The following is a 26,356-nucleotide window of genomic DNA, read 5'->3' as shown; positions in this document are numbered from 1 at the left end:
AGTGCTGAGATTACAGGCGTGTGCCAACACCCTTGGCAGGCTTACATTGTAAAAATCAGAATGTTTACCTTCTTAACAGTACTATGTAGCATGAGTGTTTTCCTAGTATTTCAAATCTTCAAAAGCCTCATTTTGGGCTGAGGATGTAGCTCAATGGTAGAGTGCTTATCTCATGTGTGAGGCCCTGAGTTCAATCCCTAGCATTGCAAAACAAGCAAAGAAAAAAAAACATTATTTAAGTTGTTTCTAATTTTTCACTTAAAGATTATGTGGTAAGCAAACTGGTTGAATGTAAACCTTGGTCTTCCTTTCTGATTTCTTAGTTATAATAGATTCCTGAAGGTGAGTACTCTGAGTTAAAATATATAGTTTCTTTGTTTTGGGGGTTTTTTGTTTTTTTGGTACTGGGGATCGAACTCAGGACCTTGCATTTCAAGGCTGCTGCAGTGCCACTAAGCTAAATCCCTGGTCCATATAGATATTTTAATTTACACAGACATACCAGGGCTGAGGGTATAGCTCAGTACTAGAGCATTTTGTTTTGCTTTGACTTTTGGTACCAGGGATCGAACTTAGGACCTTGCTTTGATTTTTGAGACACTATGTAGCCTAGGCAGGCCTTGAACTTGTGGAAATCCTCCTACTTCAGCCTCCAAAGTGCTGAGATTACAAGGATGCTCCACCATGTCCAGGTAGTGATAGAGCATTTAACTAGCATGTATGAGGCCCTGGGTTTGATCCTTAGTACTGAAAAAGAAAAAAGTATACCAATTTAGATACTATTACTAATCTGATAGGCAAAAAAATAGTATCTTAGGATTAATTTGCATTTCGGCTTTTTAAAAATTTATTTATTTATGGGCCAGGGATTTAGCTCAGTGGTTCCGCAGCCTGCTGCACAAGTGCAAGGACCAGAGTTCGATCCCCAGTACCAAAAAAAAAAAGACAGTAAGAAAAATTTTTTTATTTATCTTGAGACAGGATCTCTTGGTAGTCAAGTTGGCCTTGAACTCACTATGTAGCCCAGGCTGGCCTCAAACTCACAGGGATCCTTCTGCCTCAGCCTCCCAAGTGCTGGGATTACAGGGTGTGTCCCACCACGCCTGGTTTGGCGTCTTCTAATCAGATAGTAAACAACATAAAATCACTACTTCCTATTTTTCTTTAGTGCTACATTCTTAGTTCCTAGAATGGTACTGGCACTCAACAAATATCTACTGATTTTATCAATTAAGTAAATAACAAACTGAGCATATATGAAAGCTACACTTTCAAACTGGGCATGGTGGCACACACCTGTAGTCTCAGGACTCAGCTGGCTGAGGCAGGAGGATCACCACAAGCCAAGGCCAGCCAGGGATACATAGAGAAACCCTGCTTCAAAACAAAAACAAAGAAAAAACTTAACTTTTGTCCACACACTGACAGATGTGAGGGTTTCTCATTGTGGTTCCACCTGCCAACCAATATTTCCATCTCAGTAGTATCACTAATCACTGACAATCCATAATACACTACAGTTTGTTATGCAATTATTTAGAAATGTTATTATAGATTGCTTTTATTACATTAGATGATTTGAGTAAAAAAAAGAAAGAAATTAAAGGGCTGGGGATTTAGCTCAGTGGTTTCACTGCCTGGTACGCAAGCGCAAGGACCCGAGTTCGATCCCCAGTACCAAAAAAAAAAAAAAAAAGAAAGAAAGAAATTAAAGTTCTGAAGCCAAGTGTGGTGGCGCACATTTGTAATCCCAGCACTTAGGAGGCCGAGGCAGGTGAACCGAATAGAAATGACATTATTATGGCCAAGTGGATGTTTTTAACCCGACTTAACTTCAGCCTGATTGGTCCCAGCCAGAAGCTAGCTACATGTTCACTGAGTGAGGAAACATTTATGGCAAAGACTGTTGAAATGTTTCTATGGTGATCATAAATTATATGAGCAAGCCTTGAAAGTAATATGTTTAAGCCAGGTGTGGTGGCACACAGCTGAAATCCCAGCACTCTAGGAGGCTGAGGTAGGAAGATTCCAAGTTCAACCCCAATCTGGACAACTTATTGCCTTAGAGAGACCCCATCTTAAAATAAAAGATAAAGAAAGGGGCAGGGATGGTAGTAGCTCAGTGCAAAGGCCTTCCATTCAATCCTCAGTAATGACAAAAAAAAAAAAAATTTGCTTAAATATTCTTCTGAAATTGTGTGTGCCCAAGTATGTGTGTGCACACACTACAGAATAAACTCAGGACCTCCTGCATGCTAACATGTGCACTACCACAAAGCAACACCCCAGCCCCCAAATTCCTGAATCTTTCTTTTTCTTTTAAAATAGGCTCTCCTGTTGCCCAGGGTAGCCCCAAACACCTGGGTTCAAGTGATCCTCCTGCCTCAGCCTCTGGAGGAGCCAGCACTACAGGCATGCATGAGGCCCAGCTCTGGCTTTGAATTTATAAGATTTTTTTTTTTTCAGTACCAGGGATCCCGCAAGGGAGGCACAGTGCCACTGAGCTAAATCCCCGGGCCACCTGAAATTTTAAGAATTTAATTCAGTATAGAAAAAAAAATTTTTTTTCAGAAAAATAAAATTTGACACTGAAGTACTTCTTTTGGCTTGTAGAAATACTATGCTGTTAGGAAAAGATTATGAACAAAACCTCGGTAGCACAAGAACTAGCACAAAGAGTCAACAACTGGGATCTCATCTTTTTTTTTTTGTACCAGGGATCAAACTCAGGTCCTTGTGCTTGTGCAGTGGGCAGCAAAACCACTGAGCTAAATCCCCGGCCCTGGGATCTCATCTTATTGGGAGGGTTTTCTTTGTTACTGGGGATTGAACTTGGGTCCTTGTTCTTACAAGGCAGGCAGCATAACCACTGAGTTAAATCCTAGCCCCTGGGATTTCATCTTATTAAAAAGCTTCTGCACTGCAAGAGAAACCACCAACAGAGCTAACAGACAACCTACAATGTGGGAAAAAACTTTTAGCAGTTGTACCTCAGACAAAGGTCTACTATCTAGAATATATAAAGAACCGAAAAAAATCAGACCTCCCAAATTCAAAGACCCAATTCAAAAATGGGCATCTGAAATGAACAGACATTTCTCAGACAAAGAAGTAAAAGCAGCAAATAAATATATGAAAAAATGTTCAACATCACTGGTCATTCAAGAGATGCAGATGAAAACAACACTGAGATTTCACCTCACCCCAGAAAGAATGGCTGCTATCAAGAAATCAACCAATAACAAATGCTGGCAGGGGTGTGGGGAAAGAGGAACCCTGCTCCATTGTTGGTGGGAGTGCAGACTGGTGCAACCACTGTGGAAATCAGTATGGAGATACCTCAAAGAACTAGGACTAGAGGTCCCATTTGACCCAGCTATTCCCCTGGTGGGTAACTTTCCAAAAGAATTAAAAGAATCATACCACAGCAATATAAGTGCACCCATGTTTATAGCCACGCAGTTTGTTATAGCTAAAGGTTGGAAACAGCCCAAGTACCCGTCAACTGGAAACTGGATAAAGAAGATGTGTTTTTTTTATAAAATGGAGTACTACTCAGCCATAAAGAACGAGAAACTAGAGACATTTATAACTAAATGGATACATATTGAGGCCACACTCTTAAGTGAAATAAATAGGACATACATCTGTAAATACCAAATAGTTTCCCTAGTGGGAGAAACTGAAAGTGTAAATAAGGATCAAAATGATTAAAACAAATAACTGATAATTTGAAATAGGAAAAGGTCCAAAGGTGGAGGGGTGGTGGGAGGGGAAGGGGAAAGGACAGAAGGGAAAGGAATAATTATGAGAAAAGAAAAAAAATGGAAACAAAATCTATGTAAATAGGGAAGGGTGGAGGGGATGAAGGGTGCACAGGTAATGGGGAAAAAATAGGAACCAAGATACATCATGTACAGGTACAAGCACCCAATGATAAATGTATTGTATACCTAAAATGTACCAATAAAAGAATTACCCCCCCCCAAAAAAAGAAATACTATGCTGTTTCCCAAATGAAAACATTTCTTTTAAAGAAAAAAGTTCTCAAAGGCTCTAATAGCCAAGTCATTTGTTTATTCCACAGCCATGCAGACAATGAGGGAACAAAAGTATGAAGATGAAAAGCTAAGAAGCTGGGTGTGGTGGTGCACGCCTGTAATCCCAGCACTCGGGAGGCTGAGGAAGGAGGATCACTGTGAGTTTGAGGCCAGCCTAAACTACATAGCAAGACCCTGTCTCAAAAAACTAAAAAGAAAAAAGAAAAGCTAAGAAACTAGAGTAGGAAGAGAGTACAGGGTTTTGATAATATAGTTAACTTGCTAAGTACACATTAGAAGCTCCTACCTAAAAACTTCTTGTTTAGTAAATAATAAATTCCTAGAGTCCTAGATCATTGCTAGTCTGTGTGGTACCAAAATAATGGCTCTCTAAAGATGTTCAATCCTAATTTCCCAGAACCCATGAATATGTCTTGTTAAGTGCTATAAGTTTGCAAAGAAGATAAAGGTTGCTAATTGACTAAATTTAAAATATGATTATTCTGGCTAGATGTGGTAGTCCATACTTTATAATCCCTGCTATCAGGAGGCTGAAGCAAGAGGATCACAAATTCTGGGCCAGCCTGAACAATTTAGTGAGACCATGTCTCAAAATAAAATTTAAGCCAGGGATTTAACTCAGTGGCACTGCACCTGCCTAGCAAGCTGAAAGGTCCTGAGTTCGATCCCCAGTACCAAAAAACCCCCAAAAAACAACAAAACAAGAGAAGAAGAAGGAGAATACAGTACAGTAATATAACCACAGGAACCTTTTTTTTTTTTTTCCTTTTTTTGTACCAGGGATCAAACTCGGGACTTTGCACTTGCAAGGCAGGTGGCAGAACCACTGAGCTAAAACCCAGCTCAAACCACAGGAATCTAGTAGTTGAAGAGGGAGGCTAAGTCCAAGTCAGAGAGAATTAAAAATGGTATATTGCTGGCTTTAAAGTCAGAGGAAGACACCACAAACTAAGGAATATATGTGGCCTTTAGAAGTAAGAAAGGGGCTGGGCATGGTGGCACAAGCCTATATAATTCCAGCACTCAGGAGGCCGAAGTAGTAGGATAGTGGTAGGTTCAAGGCCAGCCTGGGGTACAGAGTGAGTTCAAGAAGAGCCCAAACTATATAGTGAGACCCTGACTCAAAACACCAAAAAATGGGGCCGCAGATTTAGCTCAGTGGTTCAGCACAAGGTCCCAAGTTCGATCCCTCGTACAAAACAAAAACAAACAAACAAAAAACCCACAAAAAAACCCCACCAAAAAAGGGTCAGGGATTTAGCTCAGTGGTGCCTCGCCTGCCTGGCAAGCACAGGGTCCTGAGTTCAATCCCCAGTACCGGGAAAAAGAGAAAGAATTCAAAACACCAAAAAAAAAAAGAAAGAAAAAAAAAGAAGTGGTAAAGGGCAAAGAAATAAATTCTCTTCTAGACTCTCTAGATAAATAAGTCTGTATTAGTCAACTCAGTATGATATAACAAAATACCATAGAGTGAGTGGCTTAAGCAACAGAAATGCACTTTTTCACAATTTGGAGGCTGGGAATTCTAAGACCAAGGTGCCAGCCGATCCAGGTCCTGGTGAGGGCACCTTTCCTGGAGTGTGGGGAGCTCTCACCTTGCTATGGCCTCACATGGCAAGGTGGAGGGCTGGGACAAATTCTCCAGTGTCTCCTTGTTGGGGCACTAATTCCACCATGAAGGCCCCACTCAGCTGATCCCAACACCCTCTCAATGGACCCGTCCACAAATACCCTCACCTTGTGGGTAAGGTGCCAACATATGAATGTGGAGGGCACCTAATTAGTACCACACTTTGTCTTTGGGATCTATTTTGGACTTCTGACTTCCTCTGTCAATATAGGAGGAAAGAGAAAACTCAAACTCAGTTTTGTGCACTACATATTCACAACACAGCTCACCTCTCTGATCTTCACATATGTGGGGATTTCTCCCCACCAGAAAGCAATTCTGCAGTGCACACCAGAACTCATTTCTGACACTCTAGTGAGAGGTCCCACAGTTTGAGGACCCAGACCCACCAGACTGCCCCCCACTTTAGATGTCAGTCACAAGTTCAGGTCTCTGGAATGTCTGACCAGCCAGCTACCAACTGGGATTCCCACAACCCCCTCCTTGGGTTTAAGCAGTTTTTGCTAGAGTGGCTTGCATGCAGAACTCAGGAAACACTGTATTTATATTTACTGGGTAAGTGGAAGGGACATTTTAAGGGACACAGACAAAGAGAGACATAGGGCAAGGTATGAAAGAAAGGGCATGAAGCTTCCACGCCCTTTCCAGGCATAGCACCTGCCAGGGACTTGCCCATGTTCGGGTATCAGGTAGCTCTCTGAACCCTGTCCTTCTGGGTTTTTATGGAGAATTCACTGCATAAACATGATGGAGATATAAACAAATATCTAGAAATGTGATTAGACAAAAAAGCGGTGCGTCAATGCTAATAGACTGAGGCAACGCAGCAAGGCCTGTCTGATCAGATACTTCTTGGCCTCTCTCTTCAGCATTCCTTCCTCCCAGGTGATGGGTAGGACCCCTTCTGAAATGAGGATCTTTATTTTATGTATTTATTTATTTACTTACTTATTTGGTACCAGGAATAGAACTCAGGGCCTTGCACTTGCCAGGCAGGTGCTATGCCACTGAGCTATATGCTGGCCCTTCAAAGTGGGGATCTCGGGCTGGGGATTTAGCTCAGTGGTTTTGCCACCTGCCCCACAAGCGCAAGGACCTGAGTTCAATCCCCAGTACCAAAAAAAAAAAATGGGGATCTTATCACCTCTTACCATACAAGGTAGGCCAGAAAATCTCTTTGTGGCTAGCCCTAAGACAGAAAGAGGCAGGGGAAGCTTAAAATACCTGTTTAGTTTCTGTAACTCATCTTGGGGAAAAGACAATCTGGTTTCTATGGCCTGCTCTGGGGTGAAAAGGGAGCAAGTGAAAAGAGGACAAGAGAGGGTCAGAGAGATTTTTGCCTAAAACACCCAGACATTATAACAAAAGACTTTCTTACATCTTTATTGCCCTAAAGCTGTTTCAAAGCTACTTCAGGAACCAAGGACAAAAGACCAAATACTTTAACCTTATTGTTCTAGACATTTATGAAATAACAAGAGTTATGCAAGCTGTTATGATTGGAATCCAACAGATCCCCCAAAACACTCATTTTGTTGAAGGTTTGGTTGCCAGTTGATAGGCTTTCGGGAAGCAATTGGATCATAAGTGCTCTACCTTCATCAAGTGGATTAATTGACTGATGAGCTCATGCCTGAATGGGCTGTTAGGAGGTGAGGCCAAGCTGGAGGAAGTAGGTCACTGGAGTGTGACCTGGAAGGGTATATCTTGCCTTTCTCTCTTTCTCTCTCTGCTTCCTGGCTGCCATGAGGTGAGCAGCTTTCCTCCACCATGCCCTTCCACCTTGACATTCTACTTCACCACAGCCAAAAGCAATGGACACAGTGGACGATGGACTGGAACCTCTGAAACTGTAAGCCAATGCCTTTCGTGCTTTAAAATGTTTTTCTCAGGCATTTTGTCACAATGATGGAAAGCTGACTAACACAGACATTATAAACCAGGACTCATGGATGAAAACCAAAAAATACATATTAAAATAGCACACCTCCAGAGTCAGGCATGGTGACTCAGGCCTGTAATCCCAGCACTCAGAAGGCTAAGCCAGAAGGATCACTGTGAGTTTGAGGCCAGTCTGTGCTATATAGTGAGTTTAACCAGCCTGAACTATATAGTGAAATCTTGCCTCCAAAAGCACCCCCCCCCAAACCACACTTCCAGAACTGTATGATAACAAGTTTAAGCCACTGCATTTGTGGTAATTTATTTTGTTTTTTTTGTTTTGGTTTGGTTTTTTGGTACCAGGGATCAAACTCGGATCTTTCCGCTTGCGAGACAGGTGGCGGAACCACTGAGCTAAATCCCCGGCTTTGGTAATTTGTTGCAGTAACAATAGGAAATTACTACCCTCCAACATCCCTTACTCTCAGTCGAACAAATTTTAATTGCTGCATAAATCCCCAAGAAAAATAATACTGATAATCAATATTTATTGAATACTTATTATGTGCTGGGCATTATTCTAAGAATATTTAATCTTCAAAGGACCCAAAGAGATAAATAAACAAACAGGTTGAAAAAATTGAGCTAAGTTGGGCTGGGGATGTAGCTCAGTGGCACCGTGCCTGCCTAGCACAATCCCTAAGTTTGATCCCCATTACCAGAAAAAAAAAAAATTGAGCTAAGTTGCTCAGGGTCATGCAGTTAGACAACACTGAAATTTCAGCACAGAGTTTATGTTCCTAATCACTATGTCTTATGATATATGCAAGTGTCGGTGCGATTCTGAGGTGCTGCACTTTCTCCAAGGATCCTTTCCCTGCTCCTGTCCTGAACAAAGAATTGAACAGGAAACAAGGTAATGAGGTTTTACTTTCAGTAAAGTATTAAAGACAAGAGGAAAGAAGTACTCTGTGACTTGCTTCCCCACTGGATCCCCATTTGATTAATATTACCTAAGTTACTATATTTATTGTAAACTTACTGGGTGACCATAGTTTTGTCCCACTGTTACAGAAATCTCAGAAAGAAATACAAGGAGACACAGAATTTGGATGAAATAATAAAATTTCTTCTCTCGAGCGGGCGGGAAAGCCAGAAACCGGTCTGGCTAGTATCCGTGCGCCCTTTGTTCAGCGTTTCCCTTTTTATATTCTTTTTAGCCATTATCTCATCCCTAGTGGTCTTTGATGTGTAAATACAATTCCAGTTCCTATCTACAAATCACAGACACAGGATAGGCCATATACATTGTAAATTCACCCTGGCATGTTAACTTTGTTAGGTTAATGAAGTCCCCATTTTAGAGTCAGATAACCGGCACCTTAAACAAGTTATGTTATGGGAAAAGCAAATCTTAGAAGAACACATTACTTATTTTGCTTCTACAACTACCTTAATATTCAATCTATTAAGTTATCTAAAACTTTTCCGTATCACCACCTTGAACCTGCCTCACCTCGTGGCTTTGCTCCATAAAAACTTCATGAGGTAGGGCCGGGGATTTAGCTCAGTGGTTTCGTTGCCTGCTGCGCAAGGACCTAAATTCGATCCCCGGTACCCGCCCCCCAAAAAAGCCAACAACAACAAAAAAACTCCATGAGGGATTTAGCTCAGTGGTTCTGCCACCTGCCTCAAAAGCACAAGGTCCTGAGTCTGATCACCCGTACCAAAAAAAACAAAGAACAAAAAAAAAAACCTGCTTGATCTTGTGTTGAAGATATAATTCCCTGACTGGTACCAGGTACAGGGCTTCGAAGGTGTTCTGCACATATCCTGGATCTCCGTGACTGACAGGTCACACCTAGGCCTTGCCCATACCCTCATCTCCTCCCTCACAAGCACCAGTGTTTGAGAAACTCTCACTTACAGAACTAAAATCTTACTCTGAGGAAATTGTAAATTTCATGCATGCTATGTTTTGGGTAAGTGTCCTCCAAAAGTTCGTATGTTAAGAGTGTGGAACCTTTAAGAGGTGGGGCCTAGTAGGAGAAAGCTAGGTCATCTGCATTCTGCCCTAGATGGAGACATTGGGACCCTGACCCCTTTTGGGCTTTCTTTTTGGTTCCCTGCTGCCGTGTTTCCTAGCACAATGCACTGTGCCACACTACAGGCCAAAGGCAATGGTACCAAGTGACTGTTAGGTATTTCAGAGTCTCCACAGAGCAAGCCCCCTCCTCTCCTTTCCCTTTACCCCACTCTGGCCACAAGGAACAGGGAACTTCCGCATAGCTAAGGCATGACCTCCCTTTGCTAGTGACTCTCTGCCTAGTTAAGGTCTTTCTGCCCCACCGATTTCTTAGTCAGATATTCCAGTGAGATAGGGGCTTCCCGAAAGCAGTGACTCCACCCCCCCCAACCTATTGTTACACACCCCAGCCCCAATCCCCCACCCCCACCAGTGGACCAGTGCTCTCCCACCTGCAAGATCTCTGTATAAGCTTCCAGCTCAGCCCATACAGTTGCTGCTCTCCATCCTGTGAGTCAGCCCAGCAGGCTGCAGACTGCCGCCCCAATGAAGCTTGCTTGAATGTCCGTGTGTGCCCCCCTTCTTCGGCGACCTTTCAGTGACCAGGACCTAAAAGCTCTAAAACCATGAGTCTAAACAAATCTTTCCTCCTTATAAGTATGTTGTCTTGTGGGACCAAAATGACTCCATTTTGGAGCCGTCTCCTTTGTTCTCTCAAATTTGTGCTTAAACTAGGAATTCACCACTTGAAATTCCTGAGTTTATTACCCAACCACCTGTGTACCCGGGGAGAGAGCGTTCCAGGCACACTATCTGTAGGATAAGCAGTTAATGAGCTGACTGTCCACACAAGATAGATGCGGCCATTAGTGGGTCTGCTAACGATCAGTATGTAACAACCGGCCGTTAATCTTTGCCCCTTTTCTCCCTCACAAAAATCTATACGTAACCCCCTTAACCCCCCCTAAGCCTAACCAATCAAAACCCTACACTTCATATGTATTTAGTATTAACCAATCACCTGGCTACTAACAACCAAAGCTTGTTGTATACTCAATAAAAACCCTGCTAGTTTTGAGGCTCGGGGCTCTCAATCTCGATCCGCTGCGTCGGTGACAATTGAGAGTCCCTGCTTAAGCTTGAATAAACGACCCTTGTGTGCTTACATCGGAAACGGTCTCCTGGTGGTCTCTGGGACTTCACAATCTGGGCACAACATTTGGGGGCTCGTCCGGGATCCCAAGACCTTCAGGACTCCCGTACCGGAGGGTCAATGCCGGCTGGTGAGTGTTTTTTGTGTTTGTAAAGTCTGGGCCTATTTTCTGGGAAGGTCGGCAGACGGTCTAGGCGGACGCGCTGCAAGGGCCGCCGACCCGGGATCCTGGAAGACGTTCCGGATTCCGCTGGTGGGGACGGAGTGCCCCAAGAGTACGAGTCAGTGAGACTCCTGGAGGGACGGTGCGGGTCGCTCCCGCGGCACGGCACGAGGCCGTCGTCCCATTTGCATTGCCTCCGATCAGGCGGAGGACGGTTTTGTCTCTCGTGTTTCTTTCTGTTGTGTTTGTCTGTGTGTTGTACTGACTTGGACTGAGACGATGGGACAGACTGTGACTACCCCTCTTTCCCTCCTGAAAGATCATTTCAAGGAAGTTAGGGAGAGCGCTCGTAACCTAAGTTTAAAAATTAAAAAGGCTAAGTTCATCACCCTCTGTAGCTCGGAGTGGCCCACCCTTGGGTCAGGATGGCCCCCCGAGGAAACTTTTGATTTGCAAATTATACGCAGAGTTCGTAAAGCCATCCTTCATCCCGACCAGGTACCCTACATTGCCATTTGGGAATTTCTGATCTCTAACCCACCCCCATGGGTTAAGCCTTTTTTGCCTTCACAGCAGCAGCAACCGGAGTTAATCCTGACGGCCAATGAAAAGGCTCCTAAAAAGCGCGCGGATGAAAAACAAACCGAAACCAAGCCAACCGCGCCACTTTACCCTGTCCTCCAGGGAGGGACCGAAGAAGATCTTATATTTCCTCCCCCCTATTCCCTCCCCTTTCTTCCGCCACAGCAGGCTGGAGGAGGTGACCCAGTCCCAGCCGGGACTAGGGAGCCCGCCCTGGGCGCCGCCGACAACCATGATGGTCCCGCCCAAAATACTCGTCACCGGCGCGCCGCCTCGCCGGCAGGACCGGCAGACTCAACTGTCTGCCCGCTGCGAGCAATAGGGCCCCCTGATGAACATAGAAACCAGCCTCATCATTACTGGCCCTTTGCTACCAGTGATCTTTATAATTGGCGCCGACAACACGCCAATTTTTCTGATAACCCTAGAGATTTGATTAACCTGTTAGAAACTGTTTTGTTTACCCATCAGCCCACTTGGGATGACTGTCAATAGCTTCTGCAGGTCCTGTTCACCACTGAGGAACGAGAGAGGATCCAGAATGAGGCCAGGAAATTGGTTCCTGGTGACAATGGTCAACCCACCACCAATGCTGACACTATCAACACTTCTTTTCCTCTGTCCCAACCCAACTGGGACTTCAACACGGCAGAAGGTAAGGAGAGGCTTTGGGTCTATCGCCAGGCTCTATTAAAAGGTCTGAAAGCAGCAGCGAGGAAGCCTACAAATTTGGCTAAGGTAGGGGATATACAACAAAAGTTAGATGAAAGCCCTGCTGCTTTCCTAGAAAGAATTCAGGAAGCTTTTCGTAGGTACACTCCTATGGACCCAGAAGCAATTGAGACAAAGGCAGCTGTAATAATACATTTTGTCAACCAGGCGGTGCCAGACATTAAGAGAAAGTTACAGAAAGTAGATAGGTTAGGAGAAAAGAGTATTCAGGACTTAGTGGCAGTGGCAGAGAAAGTGTATAACAATAGAGAAACCACAGAGGAGAAACGAGAAAAAGCTGATGACCGCCAGACCCGAAACTTAGCTCGGATCTTTCTGGCTGCCACTGCGGGAGAACAGAAGGAACGTGAACGTAGACTAAGAAAGATTGTGGTGGAAGGAGAAAACAAAGAGAGACGCAGAGAGCGCCCCCAGTTGGGGAAAAATCAATGTGCTCATTGCAAAGAGTATGGACACTGGGCCAGAGACTGTCCCAAAAAGAAACAACAGGAAGGACGCCCCAAGGCCCCTATCCTGGCTATGGATGAATTAAATGATTAGGGGGGACGGGGTTCGGCACCCCTCCCCGAGCCCAGGGTAACCCTAAAAGTGGAGGGGAGACCTATCGAGTTCCTAGTGGATACAGGGGCTCAACATTTGGTCCTACTTAAACCATGTGGCCATGTTTCTGATAAGACCTCCTGGGTTCAAGGAGCTACAGGCATGAAAAAGTATTCATGGACAACCCAAAAAACAGTAGACTTGGGAGTGGGCCAAGTAACCCACTCATTTATGATTATACCAGACTGCCCCTACCCCTTATTGGGAAGAGACTTACTGACTAAATTAGGGGCTCAAATTCATTTCCAACCCGGGGGCACAAAAGTCCTTAATCAGGAGGGAAGGCCCATTCAGGTACTAACCATAAACCTAGAAGATGAATATCTGCTACATCAGAAAAGGGCCCCTCCTGATCCTGACATGGAACAATGGCTCACCATGTTCCCACAAGCATGGGCAGAGACTGGAGGCATGGGGTTAGCTGCACACAGAGCACCAGTGTTCGTGGAAATAAAACCTGGGGCAGATCCTGTACAAGTTCGCCAATATCCTATGTCCCTAGAGGCCCAGAAGGGAATAACTCCACACATCAGGAGGTTGCTTGCTCAGGGGATCCTTAGGCCTTGTCAATCAGCCTGGAACACCCCCTTGTTGCCAGTGCGAAAACCTCATTCTAATGACTATCGGCCAGTGCAGGATCTCCGGGAAGTGAACAAGAGGGTTATGGACATCCACCCCACAGTGCCTAATCCATACACCCTTTTGAGTTCACTTACCCCGAGCCACCGATGGTACACAGTCTTGGATCTCAAAGATGCTTTTTTTAGCCTTCCGCTAGCACCCAAAAGCCAACACATCTTTACATTTGAATGGAGTGACCCAGAACAAGGCCTCAACGGACAGCTGACATGGACCCGATTACCCCAAGGATTCAAAAACTCTCCCACCGTCTTCGACGAGGCCCTACATGAAGACCTGGGTGAGTTTCGCCTCCAGAACCCCCAACTAACTCTGTTACAATATGTAGATGACCTCCTCATAGCAGCTGAAACGCGGAAAGACTGCCTAAGTGGAATCAAGAGACTCTTGATAGTCATAGGAGAACTGGGGTACCGGGCGTCCGCCAAAAAGGCCCAGATCTGCAAACCCGAGGTAAGCTACTTGGGGTACATGCTTAGGGAAGGACAGAGATGGCTGTCGGATGCTAGAAAAGAGACAGTTCTTAAGATACCCACACCAGATTCTCCTCGAAAAGTCAGAGAGTTCTTGGGATCGGCGGGCTTCTGCCGCCTATGGATACCGGGGTTCGCAGAGCTCGCAAGGCCCCTTTACGAGGCAACCAAAGACAATCAGGCTTTTCAATGGACAGAAAAGCTACAAAAATCTTTCGATCAAATTAAAACAGCCTTGCTGACGGCACCAGCCTTGGGCTTGCCCGATATTACTAAGCCATTCCACCTTTACATTGATGAAAACAAAGGAGTCGCTAAGGGCGTCCTGGTCCAGCATCTAGGGCCATGGCGCCGCCCAGTGGCGTACCTATCAAAAAGACTTGATCCAGTTGCATCAGGATGGCCCCCGTGTCTAAGAATGATTGCAGCAGTGGCTCTAATGGTCAAAGATGCTGACAAGTTAGACATTAGGCCAAGAACTGTGTGTGACCACCCCTCACGCTATTGAGGGAGTCCTAAAACAGCCTCCGGATCGATGGCTCAGTAATGCTCGCCTGACCCACTACCAGAGCTTACTCCTAAATCCAACCCAAGTTGTCTTTCAGGCCCCGGCTGCTTTGAACCCAGCCACACTGTTGCCAGACCCGAACTTGGAGGCTCCGCTTCACGACTGCACAGACATCCTAGCCCAGGTACATGGAATTCGAGCAGATCTGAGTGACCAACCATGGCCAGATACAGATGATACCTGGTACACTGATGGGAACAGTTTTGTTCGTGATGGCCGCAGGTATGCAGGAACAGCAGTGGTGACAGAGACTGAGGTCATTTGGGCAGAACCATTGCCCACCGGGACCTCAGCACAACGGGCGGAGCTCATAGCTCTGACCAAGACATTGACTCTAGGACGGGGCCAAAAGTTAAATATATACACAGATAGCCGGTATGCCTTTGCCACTGCACACGTCCATGGGGCCATCTACAAAGAAAGGGGACTCCTGACAGCTGAAGGAAAGACTATTAAAAACAAAGAGGAGATCCTTGCCCTCTTAACAGCCCTCTGGCTACCTAAAAAATTAGCCATTATCCATTGCCCAGGACACCAAAAAGGCGACACTCCAATTGCCAGAGGAAATAATTTAGCTGACCAGACAGCCCGAGAAATAGCCTTAAAGATTAATCTGACACTGGCCACTCAGCTGCCCGATCCGGGAAGTGCAGCCCTACCAAAAAAACCCCAGTACACTGAAGAAGATTTAAATTGGATAAAACAATTACCTATGCCTCAGTGCCTCAACGGGTGGTGGAAATCTTCTGATTGTAAAGTCATCTTGCCTAAAGCGCTGGGAGAACAAGTTCTCTCCAAGGTGCACCGGACCACCCACATGGGCACTCGAAAAATGCAAGATCTCCTGAGACATGCTGAAATTAAGATCCGTGATGCTAATTCTAAAATTGAACATATTGTTGCTACCTGCAAAGCCTGTCAATTGACAAATGCCACCCACAATAGGGCCAACCCAGGAAATAGGCTGAGGAAAAGCCGACCTGGAGCCTATTGGGAATTGGACTTCACCGAGGTAAAACCTGAAAGGTATGGTTATAAATACTTGTTAGTTTTTGTAGACACTTTTTCAGGATGGACAGAAGCGTTTCCTACCAAACATGAAACAGCGCGAAGTGTGACTAAGAAACTGCTAGAAGACATCCTGCCAAGGTATGGTTTTCCAGTAATGCTAGGATCAGATAATGGACCCGCCTTTATTTCCAAGGTGAGTCAAACCCTAGCACAGATATTGGGGACGGATTGGAAATTACATTGTGCATACAGACCCCAAAGTTCAGGACAGGTAGAGAGGATGAATAGAACATTAAAAGAGACCTTAACTAAATTAACCTTAGAGACTGGCGGTGACTGGGTGACTCTCCTTCCCTTCGCCCTCTATAGGGTACACAATTCACCCTATAAGATGGGATTAACTCCCTTTGAAATCATGTTTGGAATTCCCCCTCCCATTATTCCCAACCTTCAATCAAATGTGCTTGTTAAATTTGATGACCAAAAGTTGTTACTTTCTTTAAAAAGCCTCCAAAGTGTGCACGAGGATATCTGGCCTAAATTAGAAGCCTTATATCAAACTGGACTGCGTCCCAAGCCCCATCGCTATCGACCAGGAGACTGGGTCTTCGTCCGGAGACACCAACAAAAGGACCTTGAGCCCCGTTGAAAAGGACCCTACGTCACAGTCCTGACCACGCCCACCACTCTCAAGGTCGACGGGATTGCCTTGTGGGTGCACTACACCCACGTTCGCCTTGCAGATCCTCACGCTGTCCTAGAGGACTTCGTTCCATCATGGCAGGTGTCCAAAGACCAAGACAATCCCCTCAAACTCAAGCTGCATCGTCGACGGTCATGATTGTGGTAACTGTACTTTTGACACCGATTTTAGGAGGACAGAACCCACATGCTCCCCTAAATTTGACCTGGATGATCATCAATACCGCCACAGGTGACATTATTAACAGCTCGTCCAAAGTGAGCCCACCATTAACCTGGTGGCCTGCTCTAGAGTTTGATCTCTGTCGGCTAGCCACTGGCAGCTGGGATATCGGACACTGGAGCCTAGAGTCACGGGGAAGGCCTGAATGTGGGGAAACAAAAAAGGGGTGTACCCTCCCCCCGGTCAATTCACAAACACTGGGTTACAACCATGTAATTCGCAGGGCAATATTACGAGACACCCCCTTCTACAGGGAGGACTCTGCGTTGCCTTAGGTGAAAAATGTTGCTTCTATGTAGATCATTCAGGAGTGGTCAAAGAGTCCATGGCTAAAGTTAGGGAGGGCATCGCCAAACGTAAGCGAGAAAGAGAACTATCTCAAAACTGGTTCGAATCTTGGTTTAATTCTTCCCCTTGGCTAACTACCCTAATCTCTACCCTGCTAGGCCCCTTGCTTATCGTGTTACTACTGTTGACCTTTAGACCTTGTATACTCAATAGACTAGTTTCGTTCATCAAAAAACAAATTAACGCTGTTCAGTTAATGGTGCTCAGGTCCCAATACCAGCCAATTCCTACCGACTTGATAAAATTAACCCCCAGAGGCCCATGATTGGCCCTCTATAGCATCATGAGAAGGGGGGAATGTGGGACCAAAATGACTCCATTTTGGAGCCGTCTCCTTTGTTCTCTCAAATTTGTGCTTAAACTAGGAATTCACCACTTGAAATTCCTGAGTTTATTACCCAACCACCTGTGTACCCGGGGAGAGAGCGTTCCAGGCACACTATCTGTAGGATAAGCAGTTAATGAGCTGACTGTCCACACAAGATAGATGCGGCCATTAGTGGGTCTGCTAACGATCAGTATGTAACAACCGGCCGTTAATCTTTGCCCCTTTTCTCCCTCACAAAAATCTATACGTAACCCCCTTAACCCCCCCTAAGCCTAACCAATCAAAACCCTACACTTCATATGTATTTAGTATTAACCAATCACCTGGCTACTAACAACCAAAGCTTGTTGTATACTCAATAAAAACCCTGCTAGTTTTGAGGCTCGGGGCTCTCAATCTCGATCCGCTGCGTCGGTGACAATTGAGAGTCCCTGCTTAAGCTTGAATAAACGACCCTTGTGTGCTTACATCGGAAACGGTCTCCTGGTGGTCTCTGGGACTTCACAATCTGGGCACAACAGTCTCTAAAATTTTGTTACAGAATGCTGATGAACACACTAAAAGAAACTTTGCTTTAAATATTAGAATAATTTTTATATCCTCAAAGAAGTAAAAATTAACATTTTACAGTTATTTTAAACCAGGTGTGGTGGCACACACCTGTAATCCCAGCACTCAGGAGGCTGAGGCAGGATGATAGCCATAAATTGGAGGTCAGAGTGGGCTACATAGTGAGTTCAAGGCCAGCCTGGAATACAGAGGGGGACACTGTGTCAAAAAACATACATACATACATACATACATACATACATACATACATACATAAATAAATATCTTAGAAACTGCAAACACTCACCAGGCATGGTGGCACATGTCTATAATGCCAGCTACTTGAGACATTGAGGCAGGAAGATAGAAAGTTCAATCCAAGCCATAGCAAGACTTGACAAAAAAAAAGAAAAGAAAAGGCCAGAGATGTACTTCAGCAGCACCATGCCTGCCTGGCAAGTGCTCGGTCCTGAGTTCAATTTCTGGTACCGAAAAAAAAAAAGAAAGACAGAAAAATTTTAAATAAAGCTTTCCCAGGTGTGAGGGCACAGGCCTCTAACCTCAGCTACTTGGGAGGCTCAAGCGCAGGCCCAGCCTGAGCAGCACAGTAAAACTTGTCTCAAAAAAAAAAAAAAAGATAAAAAAGAAAAAGAAGTTGCAGACACTCAGGAATATCTTAGGGACCTGGTACAAGAAACACTAGAAGACTGTATTGTCTTAGGTATGAAAAATGAACATGATTTATTTTGACTGAAAAAGGAAAAGAGTTCTCAAACTCCAGGATGCATTAGAATCACAAGAGCAAGTTTGTTAGATAGAAATCAGATTGTGGGATTGCTGGCTCAGAGCTTCCGATTTTGTAGGCCTTGGGTGGAGCCCAGTAATTTGCGTTTCTGCTGCGTGTGGTGGCATAGACCTGTCATCCCAGCTCTCTGGGAGCTAAGGCAGAAGGATTGCAAGTTTGAGCCCCAGCTGGAAAACTTAGCAATTTAGTGAGATCTCATCTCAAAATAAAGAATAAAAATCGGGAGCCTGGGATTTAGTTCAGTGGTTTCGCTGCCTGCTGAGCAGGCGCAAGGACCCGAGTTCAACCTCCAGTACCAAAAAAAGAATAAAAAACGGGCTGGGAGTGTAGCTCAGTATGAAAGCCCTGGGTTTAAACCCCAATACCACAAATAATAACAATTTACATTTCTAACAAGTTCTCAATGCTGGTGCTGCACTTGAAGAGCCACTATTTTTGGAAAGGGCATGAAATATTGTAACAGCATAAAATATATTATATTAATTTATTTTGATTTGTATTCTCAGTCGAAAGGTAGAGAGATAAAGGAAGTCTTTTTTTTTTTTAATCCATTTTATTTTTTAATTTTTTTTGGTACCGAGGATTGAACTCGGGACCTTGTGCTTGTAAGGCAGGCAGCAGAACCACTGAGCTAAATCCCCTGCCCTAATTCATTTTATTTAAACAATTAATGTCCCTGTTTGCACTCTATGATGACAGATTATGCTTAAAGTAAAAGTCATAATAACAATTCAGCTTTTAGGAGCTGGGCATGTTGGGACTCCCTTTGTCCCAGCACTCAGGAGGTTGAGTCAGGAGAACCACGAGTTTAAGGGCAGCCTTGACTGCATAGTGAGACCCTGTCTCAAAAGAAAGTTTTTTTTCAGGCTAGACACATAGCCCAGTAGTAGGGTGCTTGCCTAGTACTGTATGTGCAAGGCACTGGGTTCACTTTCCAGTACCAAAAAAATATTAATTTTTCAAAACTACTGTGTATTTCCTACTTCCTAAATGCCAACCACATGCTACACTTTGAAAATAAAAGGATGGGGCCGGGGATTTAGCTCAGTGGTTTTGCCGCCTGCTGTGCTATTTATTGTGGTTTAGATCTAAAATGTCCCTCAAGTCTCATGTGTTCAGAGGTAGGATTTTTGGAAGGTGGTCGAATCCTGGGGCTCTGCACTCATCAGTGGATTCATCCATTGAAGAGTTCACAGCAGAAGGAAGTGGGCCTGGGTGAAGGAGGTGGCTCACTGGGAGGGTGACCTGAAAGGAGGTATTAAATTTCTGGGGTCTCTCTCTCCCTGCCCCCAGCTCTCTTCCACCATGCTTTGCAATCCTGCCTCAGCCTCCTTCAGTGTTGGGATAACAGGCATGTGCCATTTTACCCAGCTATAAATTGGTTTTCGTTTTTTGGGGGGTGTTTTTTGGTACTGGGAATCAAACTCAGGACCTGGTGCTTGCAAGGCAGGCAACAGAACCATTGAGTTAAATCCCTAGCCCTATAAATTGGTTTTTAATGATCAGTTTGGTGTATGAATAAAAAAGAAGATAGTATGGAAGAAGCTGAAGTCCCTTTGACAACTCCCTTCCCTAGGAATCCATGTAGTTTGTTTCGTTTGTTTGAGAACACTAGATATTTCCCTGAATTCTAATCTTGGTTCAATTTACCATGTAAATGTAGTGAAATTAGAAACCTCACTTGTTCAAATAGTTTAGTCATTCAACCAGCCCGTGGGTGTGCCTGGGATGCTTATTTGTCTCTTAGTAATAGCCTTAGTTGGTTTCCGGTCTCCTGTGGTTACAGAAAACAGAAAGCTGATTCCTGCTATTCCAGAGTTGCTAGTGGATAAGAACCCACTAGCTTCTGCTTTTGACTGCTGCCTTAAAACTAGGCCACTCGCGAGTAAACACCAGGTTAGCTCTTTAAATTTTAAATATTTAATAATAGAGTTCTTTCATCCATAGTGCACACAGGGACTATTTTCTTTACACTTTTTTTTTTGAGACAGGGTCTCACTATGTAGTTCAGGCTGTCCTTGAACTCAGCATGTAGCACAGGCTGACCTTAAACTCACTGTGATCCTCTTGCCTCAGCCTCCCAAGAGCTGGGATTACAGGTGTATGCCATCACACCTGGCTAAATTTTTATCTATTTATTCTTACAGTACTGGGGATTGAACCTAGGGCCTTTGCACTGACTGAACTACATCAGCAGCCTTTTTTTTTTTTGGTACTGGGGATTGAACTCGGGTGCTTGCGGTTGCAAGCCAGGTGGTGGAACCACTGAGCTAAATCCCCGGCCATCAGCAGCCTTTTAAAAAATTTTTTCCTTTAAATTTGAGACAGGATCTCACTGAATTGCCTAGGCTGGCTTCAACTTGAAATCCTCTTCTCTCACTGGGGGGCGTAGTAGTACACCCCTGTAATGCCAGCACTCGGGAGGCTGAGGCGGGCGGCTGAGGCAGGATGATCACTGTGAGTTATAAGCCAGCCTGGGCTACACAGTGAAACCTGTCTCAAAAAAAACAAATAAAGAAAGAAATCCTCTTTACTCAATCTCCCAGAGTGCTGAGATTATAGGCATGCTCCATTGCACCCAGCTGTTCCAATTTTCTTGGATTTATTTCTTTTTTTGTTGTTATAACCTTCTCTCCATTTATTTTTGTCATTGTTGGGCCAGGGTCTTGCATCCCAGGCTGGTCTCGAACTCAAAATCTTCCTGCCTCACCTTCCGGAGTGCTGGAAACCATTGATTTTTTTTTTTTTTTTCTCGTACTGGAGATCAAACTCGGGTCCTTGCGCTTGCGCAGCAGATGGTGAAACCACTGAGCTAAATCCCCAGCCCTAGCATTGACTTTTTTTTTTTTTTTTGGTACCAGGGATCGAACTTGGGTCCTTGCGCTTGCAATTCAAGCGATGGAACCACTGAGGCTGAATCCCCAGCCTTCACTGACTTTTTAATAGAAATAGTTCTTAAAGGTTTATTCCATGAAACCCAAAGGATTCAATATTAGGAAATCCATCAAGGTAGTTCATGTTATGAATATATTTAAGAAGAAAAATGTTTATTCAAAAAATAACTTCAATGGGTGTGGTGACACATGCCTGTAATCCCAGTACTCTGGAGGTTGGGGCAGGAAGATGGCAAGCTCAAGGCCAGCCTGGGCAACTTAAAAGGGGCAGAGAAAAACAAAAACATGGAGAATGGGAGGAGGATGAAGAGAAGACCTGAGAAGACCCTAAGATTTCACCTTTGGGTGACCTATAGACTTTGCTCAAGCAGAAAATGAAAGGTAAGTCACAGTTGCCACCTCTCTGGGAGTAGAAAGTAAGTCCCAACACACACACCGAGCATCTCAGCAAACACTGAGACACAAACTAGTTCCAGGAATTTAAAAAATTCTCTGTTGAATCATGAGCTAACACCAAGCTGACATATGGCCACAAACAAAGAATACAGATTTAGAAGAAAGTTCAGACAAACAACAATAGGGAGAGGCAGAATTGATTTTCAGAGGCACCACACTATATTATTTACATTTTCTTTTTTGGTTTTTTTGAGCCAGGATCTTGCTATGTAATTCAGGTTGGCCTTGAACTCACTATGTATCCCAGGCTACCCTTGAACTCTTGGCAATCCTCCTGCAGTATTCTCCCAAGTGCTGGGATTACAGTGATGCACCAACATGCCTGGCTTTATTTCCATTTTCTAGATGTCAACAGTAAGAACATGACACATGATCCCAAAATGAGAAAATAGAGCATACAAAGAGAAAAGAGTGGCTAAGAGAAACTGTTCCTGAGGTGACCAGTCCTGAGGTTGGAATTACTAGACAAAGATATGAAATCAGCTACTTTAAATATATTCCTAAAACAGAAAGAAACTAAAGACTAAAGGAAAATAGAAGAATCATGCTTCACCAAATAGCAAATATCAATAAAAAGAAAAAGGATAAAAAATATGAACAGAGCCTCAGAGATCACTGGGATATCATGAGATATATCAACATATGCACAATGCAAGTGCCAGAAAGAGAGAAGAGAACATGGCTGAAAAGCTACTTGAAGAAATAATGGCCCAAAATTCTCAGATTTAGTCGTTATGGTGGCGTATGCCTATAATCACAGCACTTGGAAAGCTGAGGCAGGAGAATCACCACAAGTTCAAGGCCAGCCTGGGATACATGGCAAGATCACATATACGATTGTCAACCACTGGGCATGGTGGGCCACATCTGTAATCTCAGCACGCAGGAGGCTGAAGCAAGAGGATTGCCATGAGTTTGAGGCGAGCCAAGGCTACATAGTGAGTTCAAGACCAGCATGAACTATATGGTGAGACCCTGTCTCAACAAACAAACAAACCCCCAAGAATTCTAAACCAGCAAAACTATCATTCAAAGCAAAGGTGAAATTAAGACTTTCCCAGATAAATAAAAGAATCTGTTGGTAGCATCCCTGTCCTGCAAGAAACACTAGTAGAAATCCTTCAGGCTAAAATGAAAAGACACCAGACAACAGCTCAAATCCACATAGAAAAATAAAGAGCACCAAATGTACAAATGGCCAATAAACACATGAAAATATGCTCATCATTAATCAGGGTGCCAGCCACGTTGGCGCACACCTATAATCCCAGCACTTGGGAGGCTGAGGCAGGAGATCACCAGGAGTTCAAGGCCTGCCTGGGCTACATAGTGAGTTCAGGGTCAGCCTGAACTACATAGCAAGACCCTGTTTCAAAAAATAAAATAAAATAAAACACAAAAAACTAAACATTAGGGAAATGCAAATCAAAACTACAATGAGATATTATCTCACAGTTGTTAGGAAGGCTATTATAAAACAGATAAAAGATACTTGGCTATTTCTTTTTCTTTTTTTTTTGGTACCAGGGATCGAACTTGGGTCATTGCGCTTCCGCACCAGGCAGCGAAACCACTGAGCTAAATCCCTGGCCCCAGATAAAAGATACTTGGGAAGCTGAGTCAGGAGGATTGCTGTGAGTTTGAGGCAAGCCTGGGGTACACAATGAGTTCAATGCTAACTTGAACTACATGGCCAGACCAATCTCAAAAAAAAAAAATTTACACTATCAAGTACTCTAAGTGATTTAGAGATATATTTAAAGCATATGGGAAAATTGCAAAAGTATATACAGGTACAACATCATTTTATACAGGGAACATGAGCATCTGTGGATTTTTTTTTTTTTTGGTGCTGGGGATTGAACTGGGGACCTTGCACTTGCACAGCAGGCAGTGAATCCCCTGAGCTAAATCCCTGGGCCCGAGTAGTTTTTGGTATTAGGGGAGAAGTATTCTTGAACTAATCCCCTGCTAATATTGAGGAATAAGTATATAATACAATGGAATATTATTCGGCATTTAAAAAAGAAGGAAATCTTGTCCCATATTATAACATGATGGGCCATGGGGAACACTATATTAAGTAAATAAGCCAGCCACAAAAGGGACAAATACCTTGTCATAGTGGTATATCCCTGTAATTCCAGCACTTGGGAGGCTGAGGCAGGATTGCTATGAGTTTGAGGCCAAGCTGGGCTACACAGTGAGACCTTATCTCAAAAGCAAACAAACAAAAGGGACAAATACTCCATGATTCCCTTCTTATAGAAGCAGAGTAGAAAGGAGATTACTAAGGGCTAGAGGTTTAGGGGAGGAACAATTCATGTTTAACAGGTAGTTTCAGTGTTGTAAGATAAAAATCTTTTAGAGATCTGTTGCACAGCAACATGACTACACTTACCACTACTACTACTAAACTTTATACTTAAAAATGGCTGGGGGGCCGGGGATTTAGCTCAGTGGTTTCACCACCTGCTGCACAAACGCAAGGACCAGAGTTCGATCCCTGGTACCAAAAAAATAAAAATGCTTCAGGGTAAATTTAATGTTATATGCTTTATACCACAATAAATAATACAGAGCATCAGAAAAGGTATCTACATAGGTAAAATAAATATAATATCAATTTATTTTTCCTTTTATTTTTTCTTTTATCTCATTTAAAAAGCAACTGCACAAAACAGTAACTATAAATTTGTGATGAGCCAAGTTAATAGCATAAAGGAACAGGAAAGGGATGGAGCTAAACGGGTGCACAATTTTTATATACCATTAAATATGTATTAATCAAGACTAGAATGAGGTCCGGGAATTTAGCTCAGCGGCACCACACCTGCCTTGCAAGCACAAGATCTCAAGTTTGACCCCTGGTACCAAAAAAAAAGACTAGAGTGTTATAAATTGAGATTTAATTGCAATCTTCCAAGCAACCATTGGGAACACAATTCAAAAAATATCTAGAAAAGGGCCAGGGATTTAGCTCAGTGGTTTCGCCGCCTGCTGTGCAAGCCCAAGGATCCGAGTTCGATCTCCGGCACCACACACACACACACAAAAAAAAATCTAGAAAAAGACATCAAGATGATCAGAGACCACAATGGGGACAAAGAGCAAGTACCTGGGCCCATAACCTGTTACTCATTAAAAGCATAATTTGTGTTTCCTCTCAGTCAGGGATTTAAAACCTGCTTTGGCTAAAAACAGTAACTTCATTTGGGTCTACAGATGTTCAATGGGTGACTAAAAACAGAACAAAACTTGACCTTCATTTTTTATATCTTCTCCTTTATTACCCTAAAAACTTTGGGCACCATCCCTTCCTGCTTGGCTTGTTAATCATTTAGCGAGTGTCTGTCTAAATAAAAGCTGACAATGCAAGGTTGATTAGCCCTAAATTTTTTTTTTGGTACTGGGGATCAAACTTGGGACCTTGCGCTTGAGAGGGAGGCAGTGGAACCACTGAGGTAACTCCCGGGCCCAATTAGCCCTAACTTTACATACCTGAAACTTTGGGGCTTTTTTTGGTGTTTTTTTTTTTTGGAGACAGAGTCTCCCTTTGTAGTTCAGGCTGGCTCTGAACTCACTATGTAGCCCAGGCTAGCCTCAAACTCCTGCCTCAGCCTCCCGAGTAGCTGGGATTACAGGCTTGCACCACCACACCTGGCTCATACCTGAAACTTCGAAGCCACTAGAAGAAAATATAGAGGATATGCTTGAAATCTGAAGTCGCAAACATAAGGGAAGACAACCTGAATAGGACTCCTGTAGCCTAGGAAATAATAGCAAGGATCAACAAGTGGGACTACATCAAATTAAAAAGCTTCTGCATCGCAAAAGAAACAATCGACAGAGTGAAGAGACAGCCTACAGAATGGGAGAAAATCTCTGTCAGCTATTCCTCCAAGAAAGGATTAATATCCAGAATATATAAAGAACTCAAAAACCTTAATACTGAAAAATCCAGTCCACAAATGTGTAAATAAACTGAACAGACCCTGCTCAAGGACAGTATGAAGGGCTGGGGATTTAGCTCAGTGGTACCATGCCTGAGGTACAACCCCCAGTCCTAAATTCAATCCCCGGTACAAAAAAAAAAAAAAAGAACAGTATGAATGGCCACTAAGTACATAGAAAAAATGTGCAACCTCTTTAGCTATCAGGGCAATGAACATCCAAAGTACTGTACATTGAGATTTCACCTCAATCAGAATGGTTATCATTTAGAATATAAAAAAACAGAGGCTGAGGCAGGAAGATAGTGAGTTTCAGGCCACCCTAGGATATATAACCACGTTCAGGGCCAACCTGGAGTACACAGTGAGAGCCTAAACAAATTTTTTTAAAATATTACAATAAAACTATAAATGCTGGCAAGGTTGCAGGGAAAGAGGAACCCTGTTTGTGGGAATGTAAATTAGTATGGTCACTATGGAAATCAGTTTGGAGGCTCCTTAAAAAACTAGAGATACCAGGCAGCTGTGCCACTCTTCAGAATAGTCTAAAAAGAACCAAAATTAGCACACATATACCTA

The 26,356-nt window shown here is 43.7% G+C and overlaps 2 protein-coding genes across 16 annotated transcripts in view; one reads left to right on the top strand and one right to left on the bottom strand.

Annotated features, from left to right (window-relative positions):
• Nucleotides 1-26,356, bottom strand: part of Pbld (phenazine biosynthesis like protein domain containing) — a 172,627-nt gene that overhangs the window by 139,607 nt on the left and 6,664 nt on the right. Inside the window, exon 1 of one of the 15 annotated variants that reach the window (XM_087185489.1) lies at nucleotides 1,297-1,374. The exons of the other annotated variants lie outside the window; for them this stretch is intronic. The gene's annotated coding sequence lies outside the window, so the exon portion shown is untranslated. Of the gene's footprint in view, nucleotides 1-1,296; nucleotides 1,375-26,356 lie in introns of those variants that run through there. 15 annotated transcript variants of the gene reach the window in all.
• On the top strand, nucleotides 5,773-17,596 carry LOC147825591 (uncharacterized). Its single transcript, XM_087184394.1, has 3 exons — nucleotides 5,773-5,805; nucleotides 14,405-15,534; nucleotides 16,027-17,596. The coding sequence occupies exons 1-3, from the start codon at nucleotides 5,773-5,775 to the stop codon at nucleotides 16,166-16,168; spliced, it is 1,305 nt and encodes a 434-aa protein (XP_087040520.1). The 3' UTR covers nucleotides 16,169-17,596.

The sequence above is a fragment of the Heterocephalus glaber genome, unplaced genomic scaffold (genome assembly GCF_053883595.1).
Source record: "Heterocephalus glaber isolate CG9 unplaced genomic scaffold, H.glaber_assembly_v1.0 deba00001497, whole genome shotgun sequence".
Taxonomy (NCBI): domain Eukaryota; kingdom Metazoa; phylum Chordata; class Mammalia; order Rodentia; family Bathyergidae; genus Heterocephalus; species Heterocephalus glaber.
Note: the sequence above shows the minus strand (reverse complement) of the source record. Positions and strands in the feature narration are given on the sequence as shown.